The sequence below is a fragment of the Anopheles coluzzii genome, chromosome 3 (genome assembly GCF_943734685.1).
Source record: "Anopheles coluzzii chromosome 3, AcolN3, whole genome shotgun sequence".
Lineage (NCBI taxonomy): Eukaryota > Metazoa > Arthropoda > Insecta > Diptera > Culicidae > Anopheles > Anopheles coluzzii.
Window position 1 is genome coordinate 59,489,299 of NC_064671.1, and position 21,817 is coordinate 59,511,115.

A 21,817-nucleotide genomic window follows, 5' to 3' on the forward strand; every position below is an offset into this window, starting at 1 on the left:
ACACAGAACGCCTCTTTGGGGGATGTAGATGGTTTTCCTCGTTAAAATATTGCCATAGACCCATCGATAGGAGGCTTCCTGTAACGCTCGGCAACGAGGAGTTGGAGCAATTTAAATAATTATAGTGTTTTCGCAAGCTGGAAAGATTTTCTCACGCACCAAATTTTGAACAATTTTTCCAAGCTTTTTAAAAAACAAGTAAAATGTATGAAATAAAAAAAAAGGCCATCAAAACTTATTTCGGCAAACTTTTGGGCCAAATTATCCAAGTTAGGGTAAAAAAACTGGGAATGCAAGTAATCGCTCAATCCCAAACTCATTGTTTGTAAACTTCGCCTTTTATTTCCCCGTTTGATGTTAGCGCATACTAAAACTGGTAGACTCATACTAGTCTGGGACTAGATTAGAGGTGTAAATGATTTCTCGCGAAAAGTTAAGCGATTTACGATAAGAACAAGGACATTCCTTAAAAGAACATATAAATCGTTCTCCACGTGGCTGATCCTTCCGGTCCGCCGAGGTTTCGTTGGACCCTTCAGGCCACTTTTGTTCGCCTGAACCGGTCGCTTGAAAGCCGTATCATTGTTTTGCTTATTGCAGAGCTGAAGTCATAATTGAGTGATAAATTTAAGCGCTAATTGAATCTCGGCCGTAGTGAGCCGCGGCGGTAAAACGGCTTTGACAACGAGCGATGCGTGGCGCCCAGCTTCTCTAAATGGCGTTTGCCTCGATATGACGGAAAGGAGTATTTGGTTTGACCGTTCAACGGAGACGGTGGTGTTCCACCGGAAATTATCACCTTCAGGATGGTGGGTGGTGCATGAAAGTTGTTTGAGAGCATTGGCAACAAGCTATTCTGCACAATTTTGTGGACGGATGGGCACGCGGGACGATTGCTGTGGTGAACGGAGGATGACCGTTTGACTTAGGTAGAAGAAAACGTTGAACTACAAATTTATGCTAATCTGCTAGCCGCTGGCGCACACCTGCAAGCCTTACGAAAGATAAATATCGTCATGCTTGCGGAAAACTTAGCAAGAGCAGCTACACTCGTTTAGCGAAGAAGTTTGTCAGGACAAACAAACAGGTGGAAGGAAGGTGCAAAGTTTGAGAAGACGAAGCTCGAGATCGGTTAGCCTTTTTTGCTGTCTTGATGGAGTAGTATTTTTTTTATAGTCACAAGGAGGCTCGAGGAAGTCGAAAAATCCGTACGGAATAAATGAGACATCTTTCTTACTATTTGTGCGGTGATGGGTTGAGTGAAAGTTTATGAACACCTAAGGCATTAGTTTAATTTGATTGGATTTACGGTTTTTCTCTATTTTGTCGAAAGCTGTAAGTAGATTTTAGCTATGTTAGTTTGTAGAAAAGTAATAAAAAATGAATAATTTAAACTATTTCAAAATGATAGTAAATTTCTCCAGGCAAAGAATAATATTGAAGCTAAATTCAAGGTTACCCTCTACCACGACTATGGTGGGTTGTATAGATTGGCCTTTGTTCGTATTCTTAAAGTGCGCCAAGATTCGTCATTTGTTATTATTATGGTATGCAATTTACAGGAACGTGTAGATACAGCGTCAAATTATATCACCCGAATATGACCCACATTTTCCCCACTTTGGCGATGGTCACATGACGTTCCGGTTTGGTCGTTGAAAGCAGAACGAGAGCACCAATTCTTTACACTTATGCCTTTTACGCATTAGTGACATTCGATGGGAAAGTTTGAGTTGCAGTGGGAGTGAGTGAGAGTAAACATAAAGATGTTTTATTAATATCTTATCCCGCTACGTCGTTGGCCGCAATGTTGCCTCGATGGAATGAGAAACGCAACCAAGTAAGCATTCCGATCCCGTCCGCCGTGCCCAATGACCGGTAGGAAAATGTGGCAAATGCATGATCTGTTGCCATCCGCTGAACGCTGAAGGTTTGCGATTGGCCATCTGCTGTTGGTGTGTCCTTATTTTTTATATTTTCCTGCCATCTCACCATCACCACCAAGCTGATGATGATGTGTATCGTGTGACATCGAAGCGGCATGTTCTTGTCGTGGATGTACGCTTCGACATCGCCCACGTGCCGTACGTCGGCTCAGTACGGGCCAACACGTAGCAATATTTTGCACGTTTGTGCGAAACCAACATTTGGAACAGGTTACGAGAGCCGGTGATGGTGCGGTCGGCACTCCGAACCGACTCGTTGAAGTTTTTATTCCAGTAACGTTTCGTCAACTGCAGCGAGATTGGTGACGGCGAGCATTTGAAAACGGATGGTAGGTGATTTATGAACCATCTATAGAAACTAATGGGAAACTTACGTCTTGTTAAAACCGACAAAAGCCTCACAATTGATGAGCCCTCGCATGCTCGATGTGTGGTAGCGTATGCTTTTGTAGCGAAATAGAACGCTATGATAAATATTTCTTACCTGTATAAACCACCCATATAGTGGGTAGCCTACAACTGTCCAATTGTTGGAGAGGAAAACAGAAAATGTCACCAGAAAAAAAGACCATTTACTATGGTCATAAATTGTACCTCGCCAACTTTCAAAATTTGTTGGTAGTGAGAACGTCACGAAGCAAGTATCCGCGCAGTATGAACAATTTCATTATATTTCATCTTCAAACTTTTTCGATTTCGGAAAATAATATTTTTTTAGGCTGATGTTCGGAGTGTATGGGTTTTAGAGGGGATTAATGGGTACTAAATTAGATATTTTTTTATGAACATAAGATGCTGAAGTGTTTTGTAAATGTGACAGTGGGAATAAAAGAAAAGCTTTAATTCAAACATTTGACGTCAAGGAGAATGGAAGGTAAAAACCGTAATATGAGACTGACCCAGGTTATAGCACAATAAAATTAGCTTAGTTTACAAATTTAATATTAAGGAAAATAATTTTATAGTGTTGCTATTTAAGTTTTACAGAGTTTTCCAGGGATTCTCATAGTTGTGGGACACTTCCTTGGCTCTTTCTTGTGGGAAGTGAATTTTATAGTACCCTTTTTGGACAGGATTCTTGAAAATTCCTATTTGATTTGTCCAAAAAGAGTGCTGTAGAGTCCAATTCTCGTTACATTTAGTTCATTTCATTTTAGAAAGAATGAATAAAGTGTCCCACAGCTATGAGAACTCCTGGAGAACCCTGTATGATTGCTTATCCTATTTAATGTAAATTAATCAAATTATTGAACTCATCACTTAAAGGTAAAGTGAATACAACGGAACGGCGACACCAGCTTTAGGAGACGTAGAAACGTTGTCTGTTACGCTTCCCGCTCGGCTCTTTTCAAGGCGACTAAAATCGTTTACAATTAACGGACAATCCCCATAACATGTACCTTTGCCAACACATAAAATCATAAAATTATAAAAGCATAAAATCAATTTACTACATGCAGGTATTTTGTTTCGCTATTGTTTTAGTTTCGTGACTGTGAACGTTATACAAGCTGTGTATTGGTTTTTCGCAATATAGTAGGTTTTTTCATTTAAACAATGTTTCAACTTTTTTTATTGTTTTTTTATCGATTAAAAAATGATTCAAACGTGCTACTATACTTAAAAGTAAACTGCAGGTAATATTAAGTTATGATATTTAAAGGGTTTGTAGGGGTGTTCATAATTTTAGGATAATTTCTTGGTTTTTCTTAAAGGAAGTGAACTTGTTTTTAGGGAAGTAGACTCGACGGCACCCTCTCTGAACAGGCACATTGGAAATTAGATTAAGTGCTGGAAACCTCTATACTACATACATAAATTTAAGAGAATGGCCACCTAGCCGGAACAATTTTAATTATCTTGATGACCGTTTGAAATGCAGCACTTAACATACGGGCTAACTATTCGATACTATGATACAAGACCGGTACAAACTTAGTTACCCTGCGTACTGCTGGCAATGACCGTAAAGCTTGTAGCGTAAATTAAAAAGATTTTATCCCAAGAATGTCAAGAATGTTAATACCCCGTTGAAAACATACATTTTGTCTCGTTGCAATGTGATTCTCTGGTCCAAAGCAAAAGTTTACCATTTACGTTTGATAATTTTTCTTTTTTGACTATATTAGCCTATAGGCATAGACCAGCACAAGTGCTGGGAATAAATTGATGTATTGTCCTGCTGTCTATACACTTTACTTAGTTGTAAAATGTCAGAAAGATTTACATTCCTTTAGTTTTTCCTTCCACCACCGAAAATAAACATTTTTCCTTTGGCTCATCGTGCTTGCTTTCCTAACTAGCGCGTCAGCGTGTTTCCATTAAGATGTGACGTACCTAGTAATGCACCTTCGGAATAGTTACGCAGTGGACGTAGGCAAGTGGGTACAAGCGTTAAAAACAGACGGGGGTTGTGATGTGCTACCGTCTAAGTTATAATTTCATTTTTTGGCAGCTATTTGATCATCGTTAGTCTGTACAAACTAAAACTAATTAGAACGACTACATAACTGTTCCTGGTTAAATAGTAAATAGTATTAGATCGTGGTTGCCGGTCTACCCATAGCATTGTTCTGCGAATCGGTGTCTGGTGTTTCCCCTGTCTTCTTGTCTCTTTAATGCTCTCAAATGAATGGTACGAAAGTTGTAGTATTTTAATTAAGGACTGCTGCTGTCTGTGCACTCTTTTTACTGCTCCTATGGCGTTCAGCATAACCTTAAGCCAACGACCAGGTCTCGGGCACGTTTACCTCGTCTAGCTGTCAGACCGTGCCGTACTGTAATAGAAGAGACTGGTACAACCGTTATGGAATTGCAGTCACGAGAGACGTGTTAGCAAACAGTACGGGCCTATGTAATATAACATTGAAATGAGTAACAGTGCAGCACCCCACCGTATGTTCTTTCGTTGCATAGGATTGTCTGAAAGTGAACGAGAAAAAATAACGACGGACACGTAACGTTCCCTCAGTGCCCAAAAGTCTAAAAATAATAATTTCTCTGCCTTTTTTAATGCTGTATGCAATAGCATGACTCACATAAATACGATGACGAATGGGACGTATATGAAAGGGATATCCCATGTGTGCACTGTGCCGATTGGTGAGGAAAGAAGGATAGAATCCATCACGATTGGCCATTAGTCTTCATCAAGTAGTTTGTTAGTTTCGCGCAAGACAGGAGGATGCGTCAGACTGTCCGCATCTTTTGCACATAACTACAATAACAATTGCCGTTTCGGTTGGTTGCGCACATGACCACGGCAGGCCGTTTGCGTCTAATCGCGCCCATCTGCTTTGGATGGCCAGGTGCGTGACACGTAGTATGCTAATAACACATGTCACAGGCGTACCGGGTCGGTGAACCGTTACTTAGTCGTGCAACCGTGCGGAATAACTGCGGTATGACAGTACGATTGTCAGGAAGCTTGTTAAATCGAGGAAAAACCTGCCTGTCCGAAGCAAATTTTGCCCAATGTGGGTCAGCATACGTGTATGCCATTTTTACTTCGGTGGTGTCCAGTAAATGGAATTAGAAGTGCAGCAAAGATGGACACCGATGTACGTTCATGTGCGTATGATTTACATGTACAAGAACAGCTGCTTAAGTGGTTGTTCATTTCAAAAATCGATCTCTTTAATTTGGTATTGAAGGACCACCATTCAATATAGTTTACAACAAGATGAAATAAGGAACATTTTGGATCAATGAAAAAACGACGCCATCGTTTGATTCATCATAATGGAAGGAACTTTCATTCGTGGACGGTTGAACCGGTGCACTTTGGTTGTTTCGTTTTTTTTCCTTTGCTCCTGTGAAATGATGTGCCTTTATAAGAAATAAAATGATCTTCTCACATTCCTGGGATCCCACACATACTCACTTACAATTTAAACTAGAAGCAGTGTGAAACGGAGGGAAAAAATTCAATTGTCCTCTGGCAGACACGAAAAATATGCACATTTTATGTTTAATGGTGCATAAAATGATCGCACATTCCCTTGGTGCGCGATAGCCATTAATGACTGGATTACCTTTTAGGACGTTTTGTGAGTTGAGGTGTTGCTCAAGGGAGAAGCACTTACAAGAAGAAAAAAAAGCTCAAGTTACATGAGCGCAAGAAAGATGACACAGATGGTGGTAAAAGTTTTTGAGATTCAAAAATAAAAGTTTGCCGGAAAAGTTAGATGTTTAAAAAAGCGTGGATGGTCTGAGATTGACATTCGTTCTTTGTCATGGCAGTAGAACAGTTTGCTTTACGTAAGAAATGATTTATTGATAATGGTTTTTCAGTACGTACAATCAGTAAGAAGTAAGTGATTTATCACCACGTAATGTTGAGTATGAATGGTTCAGCGTATGATTTAGCGAAGTACCATAATATATTTGCTTTGTTTAAAAATTGTCAATATGAAACTCCGTTAAAACTCGAAGGAAGAAAATTCATCGTATAGACAAAATATCTTACTACACTGTCCCCTAATGCCAGCGGCCACGGTTTGCAATCCAGCTGATTTTATGGATAAAAAGCTGCTCCATTAGATTGGGAGCAGAAGTGAGTGGGCTACACTAATTAATTCACGATGCCACCGATACCACTCGACCGTAATTGGAAGAAAATCAATAGAACTGGGAGAAAAGACACTTTACAACGACGTGCCATCGTTGGGCAGGCTTCCACGAACAGTAAACTACAAACATTGACAGATGGGTACGGTTCCGATCGATGGTAGGTTGAGTTTTAGTTTCTCCCTTTTAGCTCCACCGTACCCCCTTACTGGACGGATGAGAAACCTCCTCTGTTGATTCCACCATTACATAACGTGTGCTCAATTATTAAGCCAGTTTATATATTTTTTTAGATCCCCACAACCTTGCCTAACCGATGAGTTTCGGGCTCGGGGGTAGCCAAACGTCACCGCGACTTCCACTTTACCGCATAACTCATTGCAAACCACTAGGACTCGAACTCTTCAAAGGTTCGAGAAAAGAGTTAGAAAGCGGACGCCCATCGTATCGCTGTGCCATGCATTTCCACCTCATTCATACCGACGGTCAAGTACGCAAATGGGATTGGGTGCACTTCAGGTGCACCTCTGGTGGAAGGAAGGAATGATAAAAATAGCGGAAGCATTGGTTGGTGAAGGGGGAGGGCGAGGGAGAGGGGTATTGGGAACAGGTAGGCTACAACTAAACTGTTTATTGACTACAATCGCTTTCGTGTGTATCGTTACTACTGGTTGTTGATTCCGTTTCGCATTATATCGTTCATGTCCGTGATAACTTGGAAGCAACCAAAGGATTTGATTTGTGTTATCAGGCTAGAGGGCAGTCGTTTATTGTGTCTATATTATTTATTTAATAATTTAGCACAATATTAGCATGATTCCTAACATTATATTATTGATTGGGATTGAGATGGTTGTATAAAGCAAGTAGGTTATATATAAATAAGTCAATCGAAGTGGCAATATCACACAATATATAGGACGACTTGAAACTGCGAGACATATTCAAACAGGCCAACATTTAAATATGTATAAAGAATTGATATAAAATTTTAATTTTGGCAACAGATACACTCTAGGAAACAATACAGTGTTGTTTTAAAGAATGTATACATAACAATAAACATCGCGTTCAGTAAAAAGCATCGTGCCAAGGCGCGTTTTTAAGGTTTATTCGAGTATTCAATGTACTCTTCTGAGAAGATTTTTGATAGGCATGTTACTTATCAAACCGTGCGAAAAAGCTAATCAGCAAAGTCCTTTTTGCGCTCCAACTCCAATAGAGTGCAAACATTTATGCAACAACAGCGTGTTCGGCAACTATTTCCAGCACCTTTGCTAATTCCTCCAGGGGAAGTCATCGGAAAGCCAATGGCTCTCACATGCTGTAACTGGCGAGCGTGATGATGCGGTTGCTACCCACCCAGCAGTGATTATTAATTAATTGACCTGCCCATCACTTATGCAACGATGTAACATTAAACAGTCAACCCGCCTCATTCACACTCACCGCAACCGCATCAGAGCGACTACTCTGGCACGGAAAGCGGCGTTTGCCTGTGGCACGACTATCCGTTTAGCAGGGCTGGATGGGTTGGGTGTGCGTTTTTATGTCGACATTTGTTTGCTTTTTTTTCTTCCCTCTACTCTCAAGATCGTTTCACTCACTCGCTGATCGCTGTTTTCGTTGATCATCGAACATTGTTGATGTGGAGGAAATGTTTTGGTATGGTTTTTGGTCGTTCGTTTATCGCGTGCGGTATGAAGGGGCTCGGAGAGGAGGGGCCGTTTTCTTTTCCGCCGTCTGTTACACCTTTTTTGCTCACACGGTCGGTGGGCTATTTTTGGCTGCTTCGCATCGTACTCAAGTGCAAAGAAAAAGATCTTCTCCAATAATATACTAAGCCACGTAAATTCAGAAGCAAAAACAGCACATTTTGAAGTATTTTTTCTTCTTCTGGTTGGTTCCAACGCGAAATCGACCCAACAAGATCTTGCACCGCGTTCGAAATAATCTTGAGAGAAGAGGAGGCCATTTAGGAGATGTAATTGAGGTAACAGATGCACTTAAACCTTAACAGAAGCAACAGAAGCATAACAAAAAATATTTCACAGCAGAGGAACATCAATTTGATTGCAAATGTCTTTGAACTGAATGGCCAAATATGGGTGGCAAGCAAATAATATATACAGCAAACCACATCGCATATAACGCTTTACCTCAACCACTTGACCAATTGTATTCTTGACGGATTTTTTGTAACTCATAAATAATTATTGCACATGAAACCCGGCTAGTATCGCCGGCCACTGTTTTATGTAGAGGGTTTACCTCGGCCATGGAGGATGTGCTACGGCTGTGGTGCGAGATAAAACAAAAAACCACAACCGTCAGCTATGTCATCATCCCATCGCTCATATTGCATCATGCCGCAAGAGTTGGGCTTCATTGTGGGGTAGGATGTTGCATATTTATTGCTCCCGTCTCCAACCAATACGGTCATTTAAAGTGGAAAACAGCGTAGGGACCTACAATGCGTGGCGTAAAAAACAGCGACCCCTTTTGGTTGAAACGAAAAAGGGGAAAAAAGATATTGTGCACCAACCTCAACTAACTGGCCCATTGATTGATCGTAAATTTTACATTAAACACATGAAACATAAAATTTAATACCACTGCCAACAGACGGAGCAGATTTGCTCGGGTCTTTCGTGAGTTTCGATTTTGCCGGCTGCTGCTACTGCCATCCGATCTTGATCCGACGTAATTTTCCGCCGTGTTACAAATCGCGTATTCCGTTTGCTGCCATTCACGCATCAGTTTTTCGCCCCATTTTCTTTTCCTATCTGGTAGACTGTAAGTAACCGTTCAGCTTTCTGACTCTGAGGAATTTGTGAGGTGAAATAATCTCCTTTGAATGGTTTAAAGGTTAAAAATATGAAAAATTCTCGCTACAACGTATTTTACGCGAGTCTACCCATGGTTTCGACTGGTCAATGTTTCGGATTGTCCATGCCCTTACATGCATCGCTTAATATGTATGTATCTATGTAGAAGTGCTTCAGTTTATTTTTTGTTTGTTTTGGTGTTTGGCAGTACTTTTTTTAAATTGGCGCAACCATTTCGTAGGAGTAATAATTTGGCGAAAGGATCGAAACAGTAAACCAACCGAAAAATAAAAAAAACGTAGTCGACGGCTCGCTGCGTGAGCTCAAAGTTGAGAAAAATGAATTTGGAAACAGCGAAGGATATACTTCACATCTTTTAAAAGAGTGAGCTTTACATTTCAGTTACATAGGACACGGTTAAGCAAGAGTAGTTTTTTTCACCTTCCACATCCAAGTTATAGGTTACCAATAGGACAGACAGTACTATGCTATATTATGTGTTAATGTTAACCGTCAAGGAAGGTGTGTATGTGTATGATTGTGTATGTTTGTTTTCTTGTTCTTTTGGCTTTTGGTTATTAGCTGAAAAATTCTGATTCAAATGACTCGAATTCAGCTATCGCTTAGGCAAAAAAACGCATTAATTAGATGTAAGAGTTGGTGCTCTAATTATTTCTTCCTTGCTAGTGCGTAGCTGTTTGGTCCGAAAACAGGGACAGTGACAGTCTATTTTCAGGCCAGCAGTCAGTGGCAGCTGTTGAAATATATCACCCTCCACCTTCCGGGCTGCTGATCGATTTCGTAAGATGGGAACCGTCACCAATGTAGCAGCCATACCATTGACCCAAACCAGACCGATGGCAATGCGGAGGGCAAACCTTGGGAAAGTTCAACGCAATACACAGCTGGTCGGTGGAATTCCGTCCGGTAAGAGTGTTCACATGGTAAGCGGAAGGCTTTGATCCTGGCTTGAGACCATAAAATATTCGCCATTAGGAGGTGACTTGTTTTTCATTAAGTTTCGATTATGTAAAAGGGCCAGGTAGCAATTTTTACGACCCTGCGTGCGCGTAAGCTTGAGGTGGTTTTCTGTGACCAGATCAATTTGGATACATTTACTGTTCAGGGCCAAGTGATAGCCCTTTGTTGTTAAGACAAAGGAGTTAGATCCCACCTTCTCCGTGTTGTTGTTCGGTTGAGAAAAGGTACAAACATATTTTACGACTAAATTCAAAATCAAATCGTTGAAACAGAATGCGAGTGTATCGACAGGAAATTAGGAAAACACTTTTCAAGGTTAGCGAGAAACCTCATCCAATATAAATGTGCAGTACTAAAACGGTATACATAAACTTGCATAAGCTCTTTAAGGGGGCACACTTTTACACTTTTGAGCTCGACGTTAGAATATTCCAAGCAAAAGCAGGAAGCAACACAAGTGCATCCCCACGTTGCGGATGAATCGTGCCTTGCTATGTTTTAAGGTGCACAAAAGGTGTATTACCCAATCTCGGCATCGTCCTACCGAAAGGCGCCCTCAACCAACAGGGCTTCTTGTGCGGCAAGCGGCTAGGCAAAGAGGGTAGCGTGCAAATTGAAAAAAAAAAAAACTCGACTTGCCAAAAGCTCGATTGTATTTATGCACCTCCTGGACGATGCCAGTCAGTATGGTGTGTATAAGGAAGGAAGCATTTTCAATGTCCACACCTCGTTGGTGTTTGCTTTCCGTGACAGGTTTATTTATTTAATAATCACTGCAGCATGGAATGGTGCGGAATTTCTCCCATCTGAGAGCTTTGCTCGACATTACATTACACATTTAGTGCACAGTGCACCTAGAATTTCTCCTAGCACCTACTCCACCATAAGCTAATGGATGGATGTGGCGTACGCTCCAAGGATTACGTGATGGACTAAAAACGGTAAATCTATGAAATAAGCTTGTAGAAACTGGAGGAAATAGAGCGTATGTAGAAGAAGAAGGAAAAACACACTATTAAGTACTTTTAAGACCTGGAATTTTTTTTTTGCTGAAATTTCAAGATCATGCAGAGTAAACGAAGAACGGTAAAGAAAAACGGATAAGAACTGTAAAGCATTCAAATCACACAGCATCCAAACTGGGATGGACGTGTAACAATAAATGTGGGGCGTAAGGAAAGATAAAGCAAAACCAACGATCAGCTAACGTTCGCACGAAAAAAAAATGATGACTATAGGAAGGACGTAAAACTAAATTTAAAAACTGGTATATTTAGCAAAGCTTGCTATCTTGAGACGTGCAAGCGAGTTGGTGTACAGAAAGCCTTTGTAAGAAAAAGGAAAATCTATGAAAAAACATCTTAAAAAGCAGTTCCCGGTACAATGGCAGCAAAACATGGGCAAACGGGAAACAGGAACGAGAAGAAAATGCACAATCACCTTGTGTTTCAGGGATTCGGCTGATGTGATCACGTCAAGACATTTATCACTTTCTTCGTCCGATCGATCGTGGCCAGACAATCTGGGGATTCATTGGCAACGGATGAAGATCCCTTGGAGCAGGAACAAATGTACTTTTCTTAACGCACACGTGTTAATATTGGCCAATCCGTTTCCCGACACTTTCAGGTTTGTACGACTGTCGAACTGTTTATTGATCATACTACTCGTCAATCATCGCCTAGTTGGCTAGCAGTGAGCCTTCCACTTATCATTACGGCATGCCACGTGGACGGGTCTGCCGGCCGTTGTCACTATACTATACTATTTCGTCTTCAACAACAACACAACCGTGCACTGTTTGGTTGGCTGAGGTTCCGAATTCTGGGCAGATGTGCGGAAAATGTGTTACACCCAGTCTTTCCGTTTCGCACTACGGTTTGCTCAACATGTGAGAAACCACACGGCTCACCTGTTCGACAGAAACCTCTTGTATCGCTTTTGTTCCTGATACGATTTTTGTTAGTGGCACTGTGTTTGTAGATTTTTTTGTTACCGTTCTTGGGGCCCTGACCAACAGTGGCCAAGGTATTTAGTTTCCTCGAGCACAGACTTTACGACGATGGTAGCTGCACGATGTTGGATGAGGATGAGTTTGCGATTAGCTACGATTAGAAGTGAGTAATTAAAAGAGCAGAATTGCTGCCGCTGATGCTGGAGGTTATTTTTAAACTTTTTTGTGCTTAAAGCGTATCTGTGTATCCGCTGTGTATGGGAAGCACGTCCCGTACGTCACTCGGATTTCACCAACACCCCGCGATTGCTATCCACCTCTTGAAGTAGTTGGCGATCAGCTCTCGTACGCGGACCAAGAATCGGATGGCTGAGGGGTAGGGCCGTATTACATTTAGCAATAGGGGTCGTTGAGCTGAGCCGATGGTCAACGCAATAGTGTAGCAGCTATTAACAAAATAATACTGGCTTGCACGATAAACCCGCTTCGGAAGTGAATACGTCCGTGAGTGCGCTTTATACGGGGTGCATGATGTGTGCCCTTTTATCAAAGCGGTGGGAAATTGGCTCTCCCATCTTCATCAAGGTATGGGACAGTGAAGAATGACTGTGGAGTCAGGCATAAAACAAGTGTATCGGAGCCGGTAAAGTCAGTGGAACCACCATTCTTAGACATGTTAGATCGCAAAAGTGTATATTTAGGATGAGACCGACCGGTATTTTCACCGTGTTGTGGTGTTGTTGCTCTCCCCCTTGCTCTGGACCGGAGGAGTTCGTCGCTAATAAAGGGTTATTTTTAGCGAAAAGACATGAAGAGCGCGCTTCGGACAAGCTAGACTCGACTGGATGGCTGGTGGGGCCATGTCGGGGATGAACCGAGAGACAGGACAACATCACACAGCCCCCGGGAAAACGTGTGAGCCTATTAGAAAGCAAACCGGGGACCAGATAATATAGTAAGGCTGTTGGCAACGAAATGAAGATAAGGTGCGGCCGAATTCAAGGCAAATTCATGCTAGCTCGGAAGAACTAACGTACGTATGATCGCTACACGTAAACGTCATCGATTAACACTGTAAATGCGAGTCATTTGATCTAGTTTCTCTCAAATGGAACACCGGCTGTTATGTGTATATGCATGAGAGTGGGGATATAGGAAAATGCCTTTTAGTGTCACATGCTGTCTACGGCTGCCGTTAATTTAATGAAGTACCACATCGGTCGTTTACAGAATTGCATCTCACTAGAGAAGACGCTGCAGTTCAAAATGGAAAATAATTACTAAGTCATAGAGCCGTTCTAATGAGATTGTTTAGATACTTGATGAAAGTAACAATAAACCAAGTGTTTTGTTCGTAATTTCATCACAACCTAGAGAGCTTAGAAGAGCTCATGCGTGTGATTTGTTTGTTGATCTGCAGCAAATGATTACAGGGAGGTTTCTGACGACGGCATTGCATTTCAGAAGTGTTTTATTTATGTTTTGAAAAGCCACCTCCCACAAAATAGCGGTAAGAAACAGAAATAATAAACAGTGTGCATTATTGTGGAATCATGCGTAATGACGCCGAGACAACAGTCACCGCACAAAGAATCTATCAATCTTGCCTTGGAAGACGCAATGAATATTTAACAACAACAGTGACTTCGGCGCCGAACCGAATCCGGTGCACACAAATGAGAACAAATGGACGTTCCGTATCAGGTTTCAATTTGTAAGTAAATCAGTGATGGATCGGCTCACGTTGAACGGTTCACAAATAATAACGGTCTGGCTAGGGCGATGTTCCCGGGGTGACAGTCCGTCGGGGTGGTTCGGTTGGCAGACGAATCTTTAATGGTTTGCATTTGATCAGCACCGTTCCATTCAAATGGGTGTCGGTTGGTTGGTATGTACATCGCAGTGGAACGTCGTCCCGTGCAACGGTACCGCTCTGCTATCGGATATGATTGAAGGCCATCAATAATCCATCGCAAAATGCATATCGTGACGGACGTGATTAGCGGCACAGAAAATGTCATTTGGTACACGTAGAGTTCCGCTCTGTCTGTGGGTCTGCGGGTGCTGTTTTGCAACCGAACCGAACTATGGTTGGAAATGCGTCAGTCAAGATTTCACAGGAACGCTTTTGAGTCTAAGGCACAACTGCCGCGCAGTACGTTTTGTATAGAGTTTGGAATGTATGATGCGATAGTACATGAAGATGGTAACATTAAGTATGAGACAATAAATTATGAAAACAGAAGGGTTACAGAAATCAATCTCCAAGAACTAGGTGTACGAAGAAAGGCGATGGAGAAGCCTGGTGTTTTGTAGAAGACAACGAAACTGTTGCTACAATGTGTGGAGTAACTTTGGTTAAGAATGCTTTATTTAAGAATTATGCTAATAATGAGAAGGCACTGATTCTTGGAGGATGTTACGTGAGAATAAACACAATATGCACAACTACCAAGCAATATTAGAAAACGATTAGCAATCTACAACACATATACACACGATTCAACTAGACTACGTAACATAATAGGAGTGTGAAATTACCAGAGTAATTATCATAAATTCCACACACTATTCAATCTTTTGGAAACACTTTCGAAACTCATGCCGCAGACGGGGCACAATGGGGAATAGCGTAATTGGAACGCCGGGCGTTTCTCAGCGCCTTTTGAATGCCAAAACAGAGCTTTGCTTCCTTTTAGCGGATGTTTATCTGCTTGGGCAAATTTCCGAGCGATTTTATCAGCCGCGTAGTACACAGCACATGAAACGACACAAACAGCATTAAATCACACTTTCACTTTCACATTTCACGCACCTTGTAGGACGTATTTATTTCGTTGCTGCCACTGCCATTGTTTACTATGGCCTCACTCATCACACCACTACGGTCTCGTGTTCTAATCACGCAATCCAAAAGGACCCCGGCGAACAAAGATTGTAGTGGAATCCTGTTATAACCGTTGGGAGGATATTTAGTTGTTTGTCACGAAAAAATATGCTTGCCGCTAGGCTTTGTGAACCGGGCACACCTCAAGGGCGGTGCGTTATTGAACGAAAAAACAAGAAAATAATGCGACTCCGCTTGAGATGGTGAAGCAGTACCACGAGAGACCCGTAAATGGCACCGTTATCAAGCCGCCTTTCCTTGCTATCGTTCGTGGCCTGTGGGAAAGGCAATACGACTTTCCATTGCTCGCACTTTGACCGTAAAAGTAAGCCGTCGGAACTTTTTCCACCCGCTCGTTTCTTATATGGTCAACAAACAATCGAGCTGTTTTCAGGGGGGTAAAAGCTACTAGCACCTTTGGGTTGTGGTCGTTTGGGTATTTACCCTCAGTAAAAGCACCGGAAAGCTCTCAACCCCCACCGCCAAGTATTGACAACCGATTCGATTAGAGCGAGGGCTTTTCGGGGCAAGATCTTTTAATGGTGGTGCGATAAAAAAATGTATGTTTTCTTTTTGTATCTATTGCGGTAGCCGAACACCAACACACTTCTGTGACGTTTAGGATGCCGAACGAACCTTAACAATTTAACACATTTCACACGAACGAATTACAACACTAGGCACACAGCACTCGCGCACTCATCCACTCCAGAGCAATTTGGTAATGTTTCCTCTTTCTGAAAACAAACAAAAATTTGTGTGAGGTATTGAGACCATGCTGAAATAAGCCTGAGACATTGTGAATTGCTGGGTTTAATGTACGAAGGACTAGTTACACCTCTGTTTTCAAACATTTGTTTAAAACGTACACAGCACATTCTTCGACGACATATGTATGAAGTTTGACAGTGACATGGCAAGTGGACTGCAGACTCACTGCAAAGGTTCGAGAAGACTTGGCTCCTCAAAGCTACCAAAGCGTAACTATTCGCTACAATTCTATCGTGGACAATGGCAGTACAAGCATATTGCAGGGCTGGGCGTAAGATAGTTTTTTTGTCATTTTCGTGACTGCACTACCTACAACGCTCTCGCTTATCGGTGTTTTCTCTTACACGTACACTCTCTATTCACACACATATCCGTCTTGAAGTAAGGAAAGGAAGCTTCGCTCACATCGTGCATCGTACCAGAGATCATTTCCCACTCAAAATCTGACCATATAAAACGTTTTGTCCATATAAAACGATAAATATTGTAAACATATACAATTCGCACATACACATAGCCTTATGCACAGATTTATTGGCCGGAAAAACATCGTTGGCTGGATAATTTAGCACCATTTTTACACGATGGACAGCTGCTGTTGGAGACGATGATGATAATGATTCTGTGTGTGATGCTGCATTTTCTCCTTACTCTCACTACATGCAAACACCAACACAAGGGAAAACAACGCAGAGCACCAGACCGTGTATCGGTGGTGATAGGAGAAGCTGATAAGAGCGGATTCAACACAGATGAAGTAAGTAAAAGGACACACGGTTGCAGCCTCGTTGCTGAGACTTAACAGCTCTGAGGAAACTTCTTTGTTTAACTACCTAAGCATACAAATCACATTCACAAGTCAATCAGATGGATATATTTTCACAGTCTTCTCCCTAACACGTACTGTCTAATTCTGATACAGCTGTAATACAAACTGCTCTATTTTATTAGACACTCGAGAGTACGCCGTGCACGAACGGTCCGACACCGAAGCTCACCGAACGCTGAAGACAGACTAACGTAGCAAAGAATGAGCGTAGTAAGTAAAACAGAAGGAAAGTTCACGCTCACTAAACGACTTGGGACCATCGCTCTCTTTCCTAGTTAGTAATTCAGGCAAGAAAACGATGTGCCGTGCATTTTGTGGAGAGGAAAATTCAATAGTTGTGTTCAAACACAGCCGGGAAACGCTCCTGACACTCTGAGAGAGCGAATTGCCGCTCCGGTGTTAATTAGACAAGGATAAGACATGCGTGAGAGCATGTTAGGAAAGAGATGGAGTTTCGAGTAGCAAAATGCGATGAGAGTACGATGTGATACGAGAATGTGGATGAGCAAGTAAATACAGAAACAATGTTCTCCGTTAGTTAACTATGGAAACAAATAAAAATATCATACAATGTCGTAAGCTGTGCGTAGTGAGAGTTTCCATTGCAAATAAAAATTGTATTGCATGTTGTTTGTATGTTCAATCTCTACAGTTCGATTATTTCAAATGTTTCCTTTGCTACGTTATTTTAAGACGCGATATCAATTATATATTATAAGTTTATCATACTCATTTCAATTCTCCCTCACCGGCTTTGCTATTCTGTTGATAATGAACGGCGAAAGCGCAGATGATCAGATTTTTCTCACGAAGCTGAGAAAGAGAGAGCCTATTCAATATGGACACATTCTCAGTAAATTTATATATGGTGGCATTGCTTGCGCATGTATTGTGCAGTAGCAGCAGGAGACATGCATTAGTAAATGTGGAATGAACTACCACAGCTCCAATGTGTGTGTCTATCCACGCAAGGAAAGAAAACATAGCAAAAACGCTTGAAATAAGTTAGCATAAGTCTGCGACAGGTGGTATCTGACTGTCAAACTGAGTGATATTTACGATTCCAGCATTCGAGCACATCTTAAATCGAGTTGCTACGGTTGAATATCACTCGAGCAGCGGTTACCTTTACGTATTTTGGAATACACTACGATTGGTTTTTCAGGTATCTCTATCTGAGCATTTGTTACACTTAAGTTAAAGATAACTGAAGTTAAAAGTTAATTACAATTGTAGTTGTGCCTGTAACGGTTTTAAGAACGGACACAACTGTTCCGTGAATGGTACATGGATTACGTGCAAAACTAAATATTTTATTTGCAATACCTCATTTCACCGATGCCCTTTTGAAAGCACGGTAGGGCGAACGTTAAGCTCGTCCTTGGTATAGGTTTTTTCGGCAGTTTCAAAGGTTTCAAAGGCCCCGACAAGGTTTTTTCCCGTTGGGAATGGGGTTTGGCAGGGGCTCACGAAAGTCGGTTCATGCTTTGACTGATCAGTTAGGGTGCTGCAAGCCACCAATGAGATGGATTTGACCGCAAGCCTATTCCACTGGGCATAGAAGGGAAGGTTTAGGGTGCGTTAAATTATGAAAAATTCCATAACGACCCGCCGGAACGTTTCATAGCGCCTAAGACCGAATGGTACAATCACGCAAGGTCACTGTGGTATCAGTTTTTGAGTAAATTTTTGATACACCTTAGTGTCCAAAATTGAGCATGCTGCACCTGCTAACATACATTAAAACAAAAACATAAGTTCAACACGCATAGTAAGTTTCGTAATGGTAACATGTTTGTAAAATGTTTGTAATCGTTGGGCGATTGGCATTTACGTTTTATTTGGTTTGCGTCGCCATAAATAAAAATAATAAAACGCATGCTCGTCTCAACGATGTGAAGATGAGAACGACTCATTTACTGAATGTATTCTTTTGTTTTCAGTATTATGACTCAGTTCATGGTTTAATCAGGTGAACGAGAAAGGGATAAAAAATCATGTGTAATATAGAATAATAAATTCAGCAAATATTAACAGTGACAGCTGTGTAGGACTTACTTGGCGCCATTAAGGTGACCAAGGCGTTTGGATGACCCGCTGTGACATAATGTCAGTGGCGGGAAAACTGGATGTTTTTGCCATATGGAAGTAGCGTGTCGATTTGGCAAAGTTTATCAAATGATGTTTAACATGAGCATGAGTTGCAGTGAGAACACCAAAGAGAAAAATTGTTTAAATTTTCATTTTTTCTAAAAACATTAATAAAGGAAGTATTATTTTGTGAGTTTCAACCCACTGCTATGAAAGGATAATATAGTTTTCTAGTGATACAAATGAAATAAAATGTTTAACATTTTTAGGATATCTTTTGTAGTAATAGTAAAAATTTATCATCGTCAGAAAAAATATCTAGAAAACTAGTAATAGAAATCATAAAATGAGGTAAGAAAAGCTGATATCAGGTATATTATGGCCAGACGATTTGTTTTTGTCATATGATCAGCTTAAAAAAAATCAATTATTTGTAATGGCGAAGCTTGCCGATTCTAATAAATAAAATTCTGTTTTTTGTTTATTTAATTGTTTCATGAAGAAGTCCATCCAGTCGGCCTAAAAACTATCTTAGGTTTAACTTTGATTTATGATTAAGAATATCAAACACAATTATTATTTTTATTATCAATAATAATAATAATAATAATAATAATAATAATAATAATAATAATAATAATAATAATAATAATAATAATAATAATAATAATAATAATAATAATAATAATAATAATAATAATAATAATAATAATAATAATAAAAATAATAATAATAATAATAATAATAATAATAATAACAATAATAATAATAATAATAATAATAATAATAATAATAATAATAATAATAATAATAATAATAATAATAATAATAATAATAATTATTATTATTATTATTATTATTATTATTATTATTATTATTATTATTATTATTTTTATTATTATTATTATTATTATAATAATAATAATAATAAAAATAATAATAATAATAATAATAATAATAATAATAATCATAAGCACAATAATAATAATAATAATAATAATAATAATAATAATAATAATAATAATAACAATAAAAACAAAAATAATATTAATAATAATAATAATTATTATTATTATTATTATATATTATTATTATTATTATAATTGTTTTTATTATTATTATTATAAAATTAATTAAGATATAAAATTGGTTTAAAAATATATCGCACATTTTCAATTTACTTGATAAGTTGTTTATATCCAAATAAACCTACAAAAGTTGCTGCAAGTTTTTATTATGATCTGTATGCTGTTCTGTATGCTGCTGTATGACAATGAATTGTTCATTATCTGCCAGTTTTATCAGAAAAATCAATGCCAATTGTAATCGCGTTGCTCGTTACCTTGCCGTCTTTATTTGGTTCTTTGGCTAAAGCTTTGAAACAATAGCTTAACAAAGCTAACTGGCTGAGATCAGGGTTAGGGCCATGGAATGATCGATTTCCAATATCATCGGAATGGTTGGCATTTCCCATTCCTGATCACGCTTTGTCCTTGAATAAGCCCTACTTAATGGTAGCCTAGATTGGGAAGAAAACGAGCAACGAAGTCAGAGTAATGGCTTTGTGGAGCACTTTTCGCGTGCTAAGGTAAATATGGACATGCTTTTTGTTCCTTTCCTGTGAGTAGGTGCTTCTGTACGTAATGTACACCCGTCATTTGAAGCAACTTACAATTGAAATGTATCGACAATCACGTTCTCTGGCGAACGAAGAATGTGACGAATTCGTTGCCAAGCGGACATGGTGAAATGCCAACCGCAAACGATGCGATTCGACACGGAATGTCTATAACATCATTAATCATGCACAGGAAATGATTTCAAATGGAAATACCAATCGAAGGGCGAGGTAAAGGTGTGTGTGACAACATAGTGTTGGGACTAGATTTAACGTTGAAAGAGTTTCTTCGGTGTTAGGACAATGAAGATATGTTATGGAGTGAGTATTGAGTGGTAGTTCAATAATCTATACTCAACCAATACATATGTTTCAACTTCCCATAATATCGAAAATAAATATTTGAAATCGTGAACAATTAACATTTAACATAATTAATGAAATAGAGGATAAATGATTCAAATGGCTCAAATTATTGATATACATTTAGAAACGCTCACTAATACAATACGGCTCATCGCTATCCCATAATGGCCATCGTAGACTTTGGTACAAATGTAAGATAATCTTACGATGGCGGAACCGTTGTGTCGTTTTTTGTGTGTTAATATCCTTGCGTAACAAGTTTAAACCATTCCAGTGACTCCCTCGTTATACAAAAATCATTTTATACGGAAATCTGTTTTACATTCAAGTGGCTTGCGTAGTAAACTTGGCGATAAATCTCAAACAATGCAACAATAAAGTGCATTTTTTTATCAATATGAAAATAAAAATAAAATCATCATAGATATTTCAACAAATATTTTGTTCATTAACCAGAATTTAATCTCACATTTTTCACATTATTTATTTTCACAACGTCTGCATATACATTAAGTCATTTGTTTTGCCGAGTAGGAAAACGCGGTTGCGTATTTTTAAAAGAAACCCAATTGGTTTTGTATTCAGTTGCATTTAAAATTAGCATGATAACTTGAAAATGCATTGTCATGTGGCCGTATTGCTTATGTTAATCCTATACAATCAAAATCCATCAGATCGAAAAATAAGTTCTATAAATTGGATTGAAATTGGTTTGCATTTCGATGATTTGTCATGCATATCCTTACTAAGCCACGGTTGATCCTTGTTTTATGATAATTTGATAAGACCGTTTAATATGCATAAAAGTTTTTCCACCACCTTAATGTGATGTCTTCTCTACATTGCAGATGCACTTTCACAAAACAGATTTCAGCATTCACTTGTGTCATGCTTGCCCTCCTTCATCCGTCGCAAATGGGCACGTGTGGTTTTTGTAACACAGTGGAATAGCAGTTGAATCACTAAAGCGAAATTGA

At 39.6% G+C, this 21,817-nt stretch overlaps 1 protein-coding gene across 21 annotated transcripts in view; it reads right to left on the reverse strand.

Annotated features, from left to right (window-relative positions):
- Positions 1 to 21,817, reverse strand: part of LOC120955000 (small conductance calcium-activated potassium channel protein) — a 134,064-nt gene that overhangs the window by 79,900 nt on the left and 32,347 nt on the right. The window contains exons 1-3 of one of the 21 annotated variants that reach the window (XM_040375442.2): positions 16,770 to 16,963; positions 15,802 to 15,902; positions 11,765 to 12,393 (exon numbers count right to left, since the gene is read on the reverse strand). The exons of 12 other annotated variants lie outside the window; for them this stretch is intronic. Coding sequence is in view for 6 of the 9 variants with exons in the window: in XM_040375438.2 (XP_040231372.1) it covers positions 14,820 to 14,834 (15 nt within the window). In the remaining 3 variants the exon portion in view is untranslated. Of the gene's footprint in view, positions 1 to 11,764; positions 12,430 to 14,819; positions 15,903 to 16,447; positions 16,705 to 16,769; positions 16,964 to 21,817 lie in introns of those variants that run through there. 8 more of the 21 variants (XM_040375441.2, XM_040375438.2, XM_040375437.2 and 5 more) reach the window with 8 other exon arrangements.